The 15,246-nt window shown below is 37.6% G+C and overlaps 1 protein-coding gene across 1 annotated transcript; it reads right to left on the bottom strand.

Annotated features, from left to right (window-relative positions):
- Positions 1-2,353: 2,353 nt before the first annotated feature.
- LOC131220253 (G-type lectin S-receptor-like serine/threonine-protein kinase SD1-13) lies at positions 2,354-10,268 on the bottom strand. The gene is made up of 7 exons (XM_058215208.1): positions 8,951-10,268; positions 5,477-5,611; positions 4,813-5,015; positions 3,938-4,148; positions 3,592-3,829; positions 3,322-3,472; positions 2,354-2,842 (listed from the first exon to the last, which is right to left on the bottom strand). Exons 1-7 carry the CDS (start codon positions 10,203-10,205, stop codon positions 2,531-2,533), a joined length of 2,505 nt encoding a protein of 834 aa, XP_058071191.1. The 5' UTR covers positions 10,206-10,268; the 3' UTR covers positions 2,354-2,530.
- Positions 10,269-15,246: the final 4,978 nt, after the last annotated feature.

Genomic DNA, 15,246 nt, shown 5'->3' with positions numbered 1-15,246 from the left:
ATTAATCCAACATGGCAATATAATTAATCCAACAAGGCCAGTAGTACTATTCTTGGGGCTGGCTCGGACAAAAAGGAAAGGAGTCTCGCCAATCATTTACTCACAATCTCATATTGCTATAAACACAGCCACACCTACTCAACCAGGAAAAGGGAAACAAAAGAGAAAAGAGAGAAACTAGTAGTGCACTCTTAGGACGTTGATCAAACTTTTTAGCCCGATTTCTTTCGATTGCAGCCATTTATATGATTGTCCTTTATTTTGATATACATCGGGCTCCTCTAATTAAAATTTTAAACTTATCCCCGAGTTTAGAATGGTAGTAGCCCATTGTGATGACTCATCTTTATAATTCGTCTTCTGTATCTTTGGCAGCAAGTAATAATTAAATCATACACAACTAATTAGAATTTTATACTTATGGTATAATTTCAGAGAACAAAACATCACCTTTCATTTCATTGCCATCCTTCATATCCATATCCATGGTGTTAACTTCCACCTCTTTTGTAACAATTAATTTGTGATAGTCACTTTGGATTAACGTTGCTAGCTACACTGCTGTTCTCGTCACTACCAGCCTTGGATCTATGTACTTTGGTCCTTACAAAGAAGGTAGAAGACTGTTCATCTTCATCATGATGACTGAAATTGTCCACATCCTTGGCCATCAAGTTGTCTTTAACAGTCGGTTCATTGAATCAACTGATATTTTGACTCCATCACAACTTTATGTATGAGGACCGTCAATCCATCAAGCAATTTGATGGTAGAATCTTTTTCTTGTCATGATGCATATGTCTTAAGTAATTGATCCATCCATGGATTCAATAAGTGGTCCGATGATGCATGTTTTCTTAATGAGGTTATTATTCCCCATCATATTATCCATCTCGTGGCAATGTATCAGCAACAACTATCAACGGGGCCACATTCAAACTGAATCAACCATGGAAGCCTGCTCTTGATGGAGAACGCATGTGCCCCAGGCACATAGATACACCCATGCCCGGGGCTGTGTGGGTTCCACAGAAATGTCCGTGACAAATCCACTCCGTCCATCTGTTTTTAAAGATCACAATAGGATAGGATTATAAAATATCAGGCAGAACCAAAACTCAGGTGCAGTGGGAATGGAAACATCCACCGTTGAAACCTTTATCTGCCATCCAAACCGTTCATACGGTTATTACCACTCAGATAAACCGTAAGAACAAGTATCATCCTAATAAAAAACTTCTGTCACGCCTAAGCGTTCAATCCCCACTGTTTCATGTGATATCGCCCACATGACATGAGTTTTGGATTTGCCTTATTTTTAGATTCCAATCCTATTGTGTTCTTTAAAAATAGATGGACAGAGTGAATTTGTCACAGACATCTCTGTATCATCATACACTCAACAGAAAAAACCAAGCATATAAAGAAATTTACCAATATAAGATTTAAACAAAACCATGCATAAAAACTATATTAACTTGCTACACCGATATGAATACATAAACCAAAAACCAGCAAAACATTAAACTAAAAGTCAGATATCTTTAATGTTGTTGGGGGGGACCGCAGAAGCACACAGAGGTGGATCTAGGATGGCGACCCATTGAGACCAAACAAAAGGGAGAAGTACATGAAGATTTTAATGTGGAAAAACCTTTGCAGGAAAAACCACGGCACAAAATGATAGATGAATACTTTGAAAGCAAAATTACAAAGAGAAAGAGCTTACCCGACTAGAACAACCTCGAATCTCACCATTGCTACACCCTTCGAGCCCCTTGGATGAATTTGAAAAGTCCTAGTAATCTTGTTTACACCCATATATATAACCTTGGGAAGAATCCCTAACGGAAAAGAAATCTAGGAAGAATCTCATCCAAAACCGAAAAGGAAACTGTGAAGAATCTCAAGCAGAAAAGGAAACTAAAACTTGACTAAAGACATCAAATAGAACCAACGCATCTCTTGCCTCAAGTACCCTTTTGCCTACAAGTAAGCAGTATTAAGCAAAAAAATCTATGCCTACCAATGGAAGGATGACGGGGCCATAAGGAGAGATACTCGACCTGTCTCTACTTGGATCTCTGCCTTATCTTTTGGCACTTCCTCTTCAGCCTCCTCATGCATTTCTTCTTATACTTGATCTTCATCTTTATCTTCTTCGGTCTCCATTTCATTTGTCGGTTGCTTCCACGAGACATGGCCGATTTTGGTTTTCTGTCACCCTTCTCTGTTGCTTTCAATTATGTTTGTCTGCTATTCTTCTGTCCTCTAGAGGCATTCCTTCAACATAAATTTTTATTGATTGATAAGATTTTATTGTACTTTGATTATTAACTCTATTGCAAGGATATACACCCAAATATGCCCTATGGAGAGGCTTTTATTGATCTGGGAAGAGAATACATTTCAGGTCTTGGTTTGACATAGGTTCATAATTGCATTCCTTCAAGAAACAAGCTTGATTAAAATACATGGCATGATTCGAAAATTTAAAATTATGTTACCTCTCAGCATGCCAAAGTGATAACTATGGCCTGGCCTCTACCATGCTAATCGTCAAATCATTTATAGAATAATTCCTGGATTCACTAGAAGATGGATAGACAGCAATGGAGCTCCAACTTGTTGAAAAGGCTGGTTTCTTGGGCGTTGGTGGTAGCACAGTTCCATTTCCCAACATAGAGATAACGGAAGACATTGTTGGGCGTTCACCTGGGTCATCTTGGACACACAAAAGCCCCACATGGATGCATCTCTCGACTTCATGAGTGACATGCGAACTGCTTATCGATGGATCCATCAGCTCCATGGTCTTACCTTCTTTCCATAGTTTCCATGCCTGAAGAAATTAAAATTCACCATTGGGATCATGTAAATTTCATCTTTATGGAATATGCAAAACAAGAATCAGCCCAAGGTGGAAAACACGGCATGCTGCCACATTTTCATTCATGAAAAATGGCAATCGTTGATGAATAAAACAAGTTGGATTGGACTGTCGCCTGTTTGGGATTGATGTGCATTCCAATCCCATTTTCAATGTTCAAAGGGATGTGCCCATTTGGGATTAATGTTTGGTTTGTAAGGGGGCTACGCAGAAATGTATCCAAGTTCAACATGAGGTACGGTCCTCAGCCAGCCCAAACCAAATTGTTACCCTACAAAATGCATTACTGCTAGCTGAAGCATGTCCAACTCCAACACGAGCTATGGCCCTCAGCTAGCCCAAAGCAAATTGCCACCCTACAAAATGTGTTAGTGCACAATATCATGTGTACAAAAGCTGGGCGGGAAAATAAAATAATGTATGCTACTTACATATACTAAAGTATTTGACCATCGATCTGTGGGATAAAAACCTGCATTCCTCTTTCCAGTAACTATTTCTAACAGCAACACCCCGAAACTAAATACGTCGGATTTCTCTGAGAAGTGACCCGCCAATGCATACTCGGGGGGCATATAGCCACTGCAGAAATTAATACAACCAATCTAATTAGAAAATTGGTTGAGTAATAAGCATCAGTTTGTGGTGCATATGCATTCAGACGTTTGAATGCAAGTGAGTCTCCAAAAAATGGCACTTACTATGTTCCCATGATTCTATCAGTACTCACTTCAATCTGGTTTCCTCCAAAAATTCTAGCCAAACGAAAGTCTGATATTTTGGGGTTCATTTCACCATCCAGTAGAATATTGCTGGCTTTTAGATCTCGATGAATGATTCTTAACCTCGAATACTTGTGAAGATAAAGAAGCCCTTGAGCAATACCTTCAACAATGCAGAAGCGTTTCCCCCAATCTAGTTGTGATTTTTGGGTTGGATCTGATGGATATTCTTTATTAGATATTTTCATTTAAAAAAAATTATATAAATAAATTCCTAAATCAAATGGAATTGAGATATTCTTTTGTCATGTGCTAAGTAACAAACCAAACAGAAGTTTATCCAAGCTTTTGTTGGGCATGTATTCATAGATTAGCATCTTTTCTTCCGCATGAATGCACCAACCCAACAGTTTAACGAGATTCTTGTGTTGGAGGTTTGCAATAAGTTCTACTTCGTTCTTGAACTCCTCCAGGCCTTGCCCAGAACTCTTGGAAAGTGCTTTTACTGCTATTTCTAAACCTCCTGGCAACCTTCCCTGAAAACACCAGAATCGTTGTTATTAATCCGCTTTGCATTCACTATTTCCACCAACCTTTCTTTATGAACAAATGTTTAAAGTTCGACTGGTTGGAGCATAAGTTAAAGTTCACCAAGCAGATAACTTAGAAAATATTACTTTCATGCAACATCCAACCCTTCCGATAGGTTTCCTCCCCATGAGGATCACCTATTGCAAAATTCTGCCTCATATAATCATTGGGTGGGCCACAACATAGAATACAATTTCTATATATCCATTGATAAATAGAAATATACATGGGTGGTCCACTTGATTAGTCAATGTTGCTAATGCTAGTGTTCACACAAGATGATTCTAACTAACTGCCCAACCTAATGCATGGAGTAGATGTTGGGCAGGCGCACATGAAAGGTTCAAAGTTATCCGCTGGGTGAACAGTAACTTATAGTCCAACCCCTACTTTATAAACACCCATCTATTATACCACTGACAAGATACTTAAACAAAGTTGAATAAAAAAAAAAAAAAAAAAAAAAAAGAAAAAGAAAAAAGAAGAAGAAGAATATCCATCAATATGTATTTTATACCACCCATTTGTAGAATATCCATCAATATATATTTTATACCACCCATTTGTTTTCCCCAACTTACAAATTTGGTCATGGCGATTGGACGTTACCTTGTAAACAGGACCAAACCCACCTTCCCCAAGCTTATTCGCCAAAGAGAAGTTTTCTGTAGCGTCTACAATGCTACCGAATGTGAATAGTGGTAACTGATCTGGAATATACTCCCCATTTAGAAGTGTATCATCACTTCTAAACTCGGTTGCAAAATAATTAGCTCTTTGATCAAGTGTTGCAGTATTTGCATCTCTCTTCCCTAAAAGACAATAATTTAGTGCTTTTAATACTAAACGAGAATGTAATTAAATCTCCGTGATGCAAAGAAGGTTTGAAATCTTACACCTAGGGATTAATTACTCTATTGAGGAACTATGCAACCCTTGAAAAGAGGAAATTCAGTCCCTCATGAAAGTGGTAACCATGGATGAATGATCCAGTCTATTCGTTTATCAGCCCCAGCTACGAATGGAAGATGCTGTAAAAGTCACCGTCAAAAAAGTTCCGTGATTGGTGGCCAGAATCTTTCAAGTTAGGAGATTTTTGGGGGCACAGCTAGTCCAGGGTGGCACCCAACAACTCATTTGTTTGTATCATTAAACCATTGGGTTTAATGGCCCCACTTTTGCCCGAAGGCCTAGTCATACGGATGCATATATATTCACTGCTACAAATACATATATTTCCGCTAAAATGGTGATCAGAAGATACTAGAATTACCTTGTTTCTTGAGTCTCCTCCATAAAAAATAGCCAAACATTCCCAAAACAACCATGGAAGTAGCAATTATGGGTAGTATAATCCGAAGCAAACGGTTTCTCTTACTAGAGACGTCGCTTATCTGATTGCTTCCACCTGCATTGAAAGGGAAGACAATTTACCACTTCATTAGAAAACTATCTTCACCTGCCTTCCATTTAATAAATGACATTGTGGTAACATTGACTGATTATTCTCGTTAATGTGTTCAGGTCCATATTGATCTAGAGCTCAAGTGGGCGAACTTGTGATTGCGCATGGTCCTAGAATTATCCTGATCAAGTGGTCACAACAACCTAATTAAGGGCTTGCAAAAGGGATTGTAAGACTTATTTTCCAAGTCGTAATTGGATGTTTATAATTGTCATGCTTCGAAATTCGAATGCATAGAGTGCACCTTCGGACCCGAGTTATGACACATGACTTGTACACCATGTGTACTAAAACCATTTTTAAAAAATAAAATTAAATTAAAACCCAACTTTTCAATTTATATATCAAAGAAAGTTGTACAACCACTTTACATTCGGGCCCGATAGGCAACCAGCCTCTCCGGAGCCTATCGTAAAAGGAAGAAAAGGACATCGAATTGAAGGAAAGAGCAAGGAATCATCTCTTTAGAACGCCTAGGTCCGTTCTGTCTAGAAAAATTCTACCCTTCACTTCTATCGGGAGATCGTTCAGGTGCACGAAGAGAGCGGAGGTTTGCAAGCCAGTACCCAGCCTTGCTATTCATCACTGAGAGTACTCATTTATTCATACCATTTTCCAGAGGGTTAATTAAAATGTACACTAAGTTTCCAAACTCAAACCTTTAACAAAACATTTCACATTCATTTATTTCAATCACATGCACATATATCCACCATCGAGATCATTTGTAAGCATTCAATTTACATATTCATAATATTCACAAAAGTTAAGCATGATACCACCACCCACCCATTTGGGACTCTATTAAACCATTTACAATTAAAAATTTAACTATTCATAACTTTTAGTTACTCAGCTTAAAATTTATTTAAACACATAATTAAAGGAATAACATAAGTTCAACTAGATATGTTAGTAATTTAATATATTCAATTCATCTTCATCAAGATAGGGCCATAACCCTTGTAAATCATCCACCGATTCACCTTCTTGCCTTGAAACTTGAGCAGTTGTTTCATCGTTCACTAAATATGTATGATTTTTCCATTAATAAAATATCACCTGGCTAGGCCCAGTGAGTGAACCCATCATATTTCATGCACATCATAATTAAAATAAAAATTCATGAATGTCATGAGATGCATGGGTGCGTGAATGCATCAAGTCGGTTAATCAGTCCATTTGCTTGAGTTAGATCTCATCAACCCACATCTCTCCCTTTTTGGGCAGGCTTCTACCATCTTGGTATGCTTCCACATATTGTGGGCATCCATAAATGGTCCCCTAGGTCACTCGATACTGTAAGTACTTACAGGTAATCCGAAGAGTGCCCACAGGTATTCAATATGGATATGCAATGCATGACATAGATGCATGAGAATGATTTATACATCATGCTGACAATTGTCACTTATATAACAATAATATCATTTTTATTTTTAAGTAAACAAGCATTCAACACAGAGAATCACAATCAGTAAAAATAATCAGATGACTAATTTAATCACAATGGAGAAGAAACATATTAGGATCACTCACTTGAAATCTAGTGATGTGGATTTCAATATGTTATATTGAGATCAATCAGTTAGCAATTACCTAATTACATAGTTCAATTAATTCCTTATTTACATCTTTCTAATCTATTTGATCAATTCATATTTGGTTAATAAATTCTCAATTTAGATAGCCCACATGGAGAATTCAATCGTTCGATTCTAAATTCTCTTAGATTGAATACTAGTAGTTAGTAATCTTATCATGTGGGGTGCACTCGATCAACCAAGTGTGCTGATCGTCATGTTAATTTTATATGATTAATGATTGTTATTAATTTAACTCACAAAATTTAAAATGTTAAAGTTTAGAAAAATAAAAAGTTTTAATTAACTTTTTAAGTGTCATTATTTATCTTATTGTAAACGTTCCACTGATCATATGGTATAGATCCAAGTCATCCATTGGCATTGTAAAATTTTAAATTAAGAATGGGTCAATAGATTGCTTAAATCCAAATCATTTATGTTTCCAAAAAAATACTTATTTAAAGTATAATATGTATGATACTAATCTTTTATCTTTATGGCCCATCAAATGGTTAGATTGACTCATATTCTCTGGATAATAATTTATATTTATTACAGAATGAGCATACGTAGTGGGGATCTAATGTAATATGTTTGATCACCATTTTAGAATCTAAGGTATAAATAATCCGTATGGTTAAATCTAGTAAAAATGGCTCATCTACTGATCAGATTGATTTGAAATTTAAGGCAAGCACTAGTATCTTTTACCACTTGGGATCCAATGAGTGGTTCATATTTATCTTAACATAATCAGATGTTAACAATTAAATTTATTCCTAAAATACTATTGCCCATATTTGAAAATACAAATAATTGTTAAAAAAGTTCCACGCACCTATACAATGATTGTGTGGATGATTCACATTGTCCATTGCATAGATGAGGAAGAGATTTTAAAAAAAAAATAATAATAAAATGGATCTAAGGGTTGGAACTTACCTATCAAGCCCTCTTAGAATATCCTCTCTTTCTCTATAGGGTTTTCTTTCTCTTATTTGTTTGCACATCCTCAAGCTCTTTCTCAACCAAAATATCTCTACCAATTCAAATATTAAATTGTGTTCATTTCTTAATTAAAATAAAAATATTTATTTATTTATTTTAGTTCTAAGTATACTAAAATTCAGGAACATTACATTAATAATCTGATTAGCGTTGCTTTTTACACATCATAGGTGTTCTACGATGGAATTTTCACATAAGAAGTCATTATGGACCATTGTTTGATAACATTACCAGGGCTGTCTTTCCCTTACTCCTATCAATGTAGGGTCGACCCTTGAATGGACGAAAAGGAAAAACTACAGTGCAAATGAAGCTTGAAGGAGAATGAAAATTCCGGCCACCCCATTGTGAGTGGAAAAACAAAGTACCACCACACATGCCAACATGGTTTACGTGTGCACGTCCTGGGACAAACTTTCCCCTCAGTGCATATGTTCTATCCTGAAATCATATTGGCCCACTTGTCAGAGACATATGCAGGTGAATGTAGACTGTCCATCTGATTCTACGTGTGTACAACCCGTGTAATGGGCCAGATGAATCTTTTACATAACAAATATTTCATGCGGGGACACGTTCTGGATTCTTCACACGTGCCTTGTTGGCATATGCAATGAGTTTGCACTTGTGATAAAACTTGGGGCGTCTGGAATTAACATTCCTCACCTCGAAGAGATCTCAGACATACCAAATTCGGAGCCGGCAAGGCGTATGTAGATATCCGGAGTCATTCCAGAACCCTCCACAAGATCAATCAAATCCCCATTCCAAATCAAACATCTCCAAACAACCGAGCCAGTCGGATTACTGTAAACATAAGCCGTGCAAGAACAGTTGTTGTGGCATTGTAGTTCACAATCTCTCATACTCACGTTTCCTAAGGATATCGAAAAATCAGGCAGTTTCATATTTTCCAGCTTCATAAATCCGTCTCCCATCTTACATTCCAACGGCTCCTGCCTCACACAACCTCCAGACCATTTCCCCATATCCCAATCTTTCTGAAATTTTGGCTTGAATCCTTTCAAACACTTACAGATAGTCAGTGACATTCTACGATCACAGCTAGCAAATGGACCACATGGGGCATAAAAATCACATCCAATCGTCGGAAATGAAATAATCGGTTTCCACTTCCTGGAATCTTCCTCCCATATCAGCGCCTGGACTAGCCCAGTAGGAGCCAAAAAGTACCTTGCCATGATCTTACTGCCTGTGATTGTAATGGTGAAATAGATCTCCTGGTCGTCAGTTACAGTAGCTTGGTAGAATACAATAATTTTCCCAAACATCGTTACAACCGCTCCCAGCTGCCCAACATCACTTCTCCAGTACTTGTCCGATCTTCTCAGCATGATCAGCTGGCGCGGTGTGTGAGGGTCCATACATACAGAAAATTCTCCTGGTGTTGGGTTATTGGCATCTTTCCACGAAAAAACGCATGTACTTTCACCAGTTTTTAGGTTTGCTGATAGTTTCATACCTGGGAGAAAGGAATTGGAAGGATAGTCGAAGCTCTGCCACAAGACCGACTGACTGTCATCTCTTAAAACAAGATTACCATCATCCAAGAGTATTGCAGTAGTATTTCTTCGAGCTGGAATCGACACCTTCGATGACCAAAAGATGTTTTCAGTTGTACCCAAGAAGGCGAGATTTCCATCTGGGGTAATTGTAAGAACTCCTGAGGAATCTGTGACTGGGTTTTCTCTGTTGGCGACCCATACGACAGTTTGAACAGGAATATTATGATACCATATCCCAACATAGCGGTTTGTGGAATTTTGAGGACTGAAGAAACCTAGTGAGAAAATTCCACCCTGAGAGGTAATGGTTTGGTTTGCTGTGATGGATTGGCCTAGGGTTATCCTATCTTCCCCGGTGCAGGTTAGAAGATAGAAGGATGATAGGATGAGCAATGGAATAGAGAAGGGACACTCCATTGATGTCTTTGATTTTCTTTTTTGGATGTTCTCTTGTTGCTCTTCTTCTTTTGTTGGAGGGAAATGTGGGATGAAAAGCTTGCTGCACGCAAGAGTGGCTATCCAAATTCTACTCGCCTTATCCAGGACGTTGATCTCATGATACACTAAAAGTATGTAGCCTGGCTCTATTGTCAAGACGATCCAGTTAGAGATTAATGATGGGACACAGATGATGAACGGCCTAGAATTCACACCTATGACATTTGCATTAAGGGGTGCTTCAGTGGATTCGGGGATGTACCCACCTTGATGTATGTTCCTTACATCCACGCCGTCCAACCATTTTAACAGATTCTTTTTACGCAAGATCCCAAAATTGAGCCGATACAAATCTCAGGTGGACCACGCCGCAGGAAACAGCAGTGACTGACAATTAAAAACTTCTTGTGAGCCCCAAAAGTTTAGGATCAAGCTGATATTTGTGTGGTCGATTCATCCAGATATTTTTGACCTTATCCACAGGTTGGATGGAAAATAAACGTTCTGTTCGCCCCGAGATGTTTTTTTATGTTGGGTATTCAATCACAACTTTTCCTATGGTGTGGTCCACCTAAGATTTGGATCTACATATTTTTTGGGTCATGCCGAGCTGTCTAAATGGTTGGGCGGTGAGGATGTAAGTTTCATACTTCACGGTGAGCCCCACAGTTAGGGATCCAACCACCTCGCATCTGCCTGATGGAAGCTGCTGGGAGAGTAGAATATGGATGGCTAATTAATATTGGCAGCAGCAATGACAAGCTCCGTAGAAAGGCTTCCGAGAAAAGTCTACCCTATTTAGTACCTTGGATTAATTATAGAGACGGGATGTTACAACTTTAGCCGTGGGGCCCACAGTTACAGGACCTTCATAAAGTTTACTAATAGCTAGCTAATTAGAGGTCTTTTGTCCAAAGCCACGGTTGGACTACATGTTACAGTCTGCCATTGGATAACTTCAAACTTTTCATTTATGTTCAAAATCCAACCCGTGCATATGTGGACCGCAATTATGTTTTGTATTTCTTCTTCACAACTACAAAATGAACCTCTCACTTGGTGCCCGCGTTACAGGGGAAGATTAACAAAGCCAGAAAAGATAGAAGGAGGCAGAGCAAGCCCACACCAACCCATCAATTTGGGATCCAATTGGGGATTTAATTTTGCTTGGCTGCTAGCAACCGATCTCTTCTAGCAGGAGTGAGTTTCCAATGCATTTCTGGCTTCTCCGGCTGAGCCAGGGAAGAAAGGCCCATTTATAATTTACTAGATACATTCGTCTTTAGTACTATTCATTTACCTTTTCCTATTTTTTAACAACATTTCCGCCAAGTTTTAAAGTAGTCATTTATCTTTCCTATGCAACATACATTATTTTTAAAATGGTTCTTAATATGGCAATTCAAACTTAAGATGCTAATGCTTTTTTTTTTTTTCCAATAGAGACTCATGTAAAGTTTTATGCGGAATTGCAAAAAGACCTTGCGGTGCATTGAGAATGAAGATCAGATAAATGAAATAGCATACTTTCTTGGGACGTCATCGTTGTAGGCTTGATGTCGCAGTCTTCCTCTCCTTACACCCTTAGAGAAGCCCTGATGGGAATTCTTGCTTCTATTGATGTGTTGGATTGGAGACCCACCTTTGTTCTTATAGTTATAGATGACAGATCGAGGAGTTTAAAACCCATCGAAACTCCTTTCCCTATGGTTGTACACAAATTAGGTAATCTCAGTCCCACTTGAATACTATTTGTGTATTACAGTTCTATCATCTCACTCCTAACGCGAATTTTCTAGATGCATCACAACTTAATAGGGCCCACTGGTACACTCGATCACATTATCCAAACCTTAGGACATTCCAGACCGTTGATCAATTAGGCCCACTTTATAAAATTCTTACATTCTCTCACTTGGGCTACATTGATAAATATCCATGATTAATCTTTTGAAAACATTTTGAAAACATATTTTAATTTGAAAAAACATTCAAATGGTTAACCAATGCAATTGTTGAATAATACGGGCAATGCTATGACATTCTAGTCCATCAAGACCACTAGCATTGGATTATAGTAGTCATCAAAACATTTAATGTAAGTGAATTGAAACTAAGTGCGGTTACAAATACTATCGATCTTGACGACATAAATCTTAAAATAGGAACTGTGGTATAAGGATTAGACACGTAGTGTAATGGCATATGCCTATCCTTAAGATGTCTTGGAGCTTTCAAATGTCTCCAATGAGATACGACTTTAGTTCTACTTACTCAAAACAAATTACGCATACTTAGATAGAAGCATAAATAAACCTTATATTAAAATCATCAAAACAGATTGCATGGTAAAGAACAACAAAGATAGGATGTCGACCATTAGTGACTAATGATGTGCGATCCAGATCGACAAGGTGGGCTCCACAAAGATGGGTGGCATATAATGTCGGTTGAGTTGGAGAATCAAAGGAGGCAAAGGAGGGAGCAGGAGAGATGGCCAAGCTTGGGATTCTTCACCGATATATATATATATATATATATATATATATATATATATATATATATATATATATATATATATATATATATATATATATATATATGATGCAAGACAATTAACCACTTATTCTAAAAGCTCGAACTGATAGAGTATGGCGAATTAATCCCTTTATCTCATAACCTAGACCCCACATCTCATGGGTTAGGACCTCGGCCGAACCCCCTTCGTGGGCCCCAAATCACATGGGTTGCCCACCCCGAGTGTGTCCCCGCATCCCATGGGCTACCCCACTCAAGCCCGGTGTGAAATGCGCATTACTCACCCCTGGTAAGGAGTCTCAAACATGAGACCTCCCCCGTGGGCCCCAAATCGCATGGGTCACCCACCCCGAGTGTGCCCCTGCATCCAACAGGCTACCCCACTCGAGCCCAGTGTGAAAATGCCCCTGCATTAATCACCCCCGGTGAGGAGTCTCAAACACGAGACCTCCCGCTCTGATACTAACAATGATGTGCACCCAACATTCTAGTCAATTTCAAAGGAAATAAAAGTATCTTGATTCTTTTATCAAAACCACAATTGTATTTATGAATTTAATGTTTCTTGGTGTAACACGTATAAGGTGCACACAAGTGATAATTCATGAAGGGATAGTGTAGATTTGATCTTGATAATAAGAAAATCTAATTTAGGTAGTTTAGATTTACTCAAATGATGTTGGTGTGACTTACAAATATGAAGCGGTGCATTTAAAGAGCAGTACTGGAGTAAACAATTTAGGTCCTTAATTTCTACGGATGGGTAGTTGAGGTAATATCTAAGTGAGTAGTCTTGATAAGATTGTCGGATGGGATGGATGGATAATGGCCAGGATTTCAAGGCATATTCAATTTTATTTTTTTTGTTATTTTTTTGTTTTTTTTTTTTTAAGTAGATCGGAGCCACCAACGATTTATTGAAACAAAATGAACCTGGACAGCCCTTTGGACAACCTCCAACAAAAAGCTAGGGATCATGGCATATTCAACCTAGGTGGCTATTCCCGCGGTGACTTTCACTTCCAAAAAGAAAAGAGACCGTACTCCTCACATCCCACTTTTGTAATAAAAAATTTTCAAACAAAAATAACTTTTATTTGGACCATTCGCTTGGAATGAAATTTCAACACGGCTTGTAATTTTATGTGCTCTACCAATGGGCTAAGTTTGGGCCTTGATCTTACTAGGATGGCCAAGATGCCTTTCTAATGACATACACATATCTATAATTCAAAATAATATGTTTCAAACATACTGAATGAAAATTAACTGATAATTTTGATGTATATTCTATGATCTTCTAATTGAATAGTTTATTTTGATATTTAGATGACCCGTTTGGTGAATACAAATATGATAAGTGGACAGATGAAGGGCTAAAATTTAAGTAATTAGATGATTAGGATATTAATCATATTTACGGGTTATTATACGGTTAGTTTTATAAAATGATACATATAAAGTAATTTTTTGAAGTAATCCATATTACAAATGTATACCATTAGATTCAAGTGATTAGTTCACGGGTGTAAAATGCTTATATTATATTTTTTTTATGGTAATATAAGTATATTTATAAGTGACAAACAAGATGAGTAGATTTAAATTTTAATTTGATGTGTGAACGAGTGGATATGAAGATCCGGTAGTTAATTTCCTTTGATCGGGTGGTTCAAATTCAAAGTGGACGGTTAGATATCTTTATCTGATAGTGATAGGTTATACCATGATTAGTTTTAATGTACAAGTAATACTAGTATATTTCATGGTTTGTCCTATCATTAACGGTCAAAAAGTACTCCTTATGGTTTAAAATCAAGCTAAACTACATATAGACAGTTAAAATTAATGGATCTACAGGTGTACAGTTAAACAAGTGTAATAGTATATTCTTATGTGTGGGTAAACTTGCATAAAAATTTCAGATTGTTAAATGAGAAAGATGGAGCTATATGTGAAAGTTCGTGTATAATATTATTATATGATGATTTTAAGAATGGGTGGATTCATGTGCTTCTTGATTGTAATCAAAACCCAAATTTATTGGATTGTTACTTTCAGGGGTAAGGTGATGAACGGTCAGGAATTGGCGGTGAAAAGGCTTTCTGAGATTTCTGGGCAAGGGAATGAAGAATTCAAAAATCTGCAGGTTTTGTATTATTTTTTTTTACACACGCACACACACCCCCACACACACTCACGCCGTAGTGGGCTTTCACTAGCTATGGATACTCGAACCCTTGACCGGGTGTCGAAACTCCCGAGAGTCTATCACCCGAGCAAGAGCAAGGTTTTGTTGGTTGCAAAACTTCAACACAGGAATCTTATTAGGATTATGGGCTGCTGCACTTAAGGAGAGGAAAAGATGCTGATTTAGGAACACAGGAATCTTATTAGGATTATGGGCTGTTGCACTTAAGGAGAGGAAAAGATGCTGATTTAGGAGTACATGAGAAACAAAAGCTTGGAGTGGTTTATTTTC

Source organism: Magnolia sinica, chromosome 12 (assembly GCF_029962835.1).
Source record: "Magnolia sinica isolate HGM2019 chromosome 12, MsV1, whole genome shotgun sequence".
In the NCBI taxonomy this organism is placed as follows: domain Eukaryota; kingdom Viridiplantae; phylum Streptophyta; class Magnoliopsida; order Magnoliales; family Magnoliaceae; genus Magnolia; species Magnolia sinica.
This window is presented reverse-complemented; position numbering and strand designations above follow the sequence as displayed.

Coding starts and splice junctions, on each gene's coding strand:
- LOC131220253 (XM_058215208.1), bottom strand. CDS start 10,205: ATGGAGTGTCCCTTCTCTATTCCATTGCTCATCCTATCATCCTTCTAT. Junction 4,149..4,812: donor GGTTTGGTCCTGTTTACAAG/GTAACGTCCAAT, acceptor TGGTGTTTTCAG/GGAAGGTTGCCAGGAGGTTT. Junction 3,830..3,937: donor CTTGGATAAACTTCTGTTTG/GTTTGTTACTTA, acceptor AATATCCATCAG/ATCCAACCCAAAAATCACAA.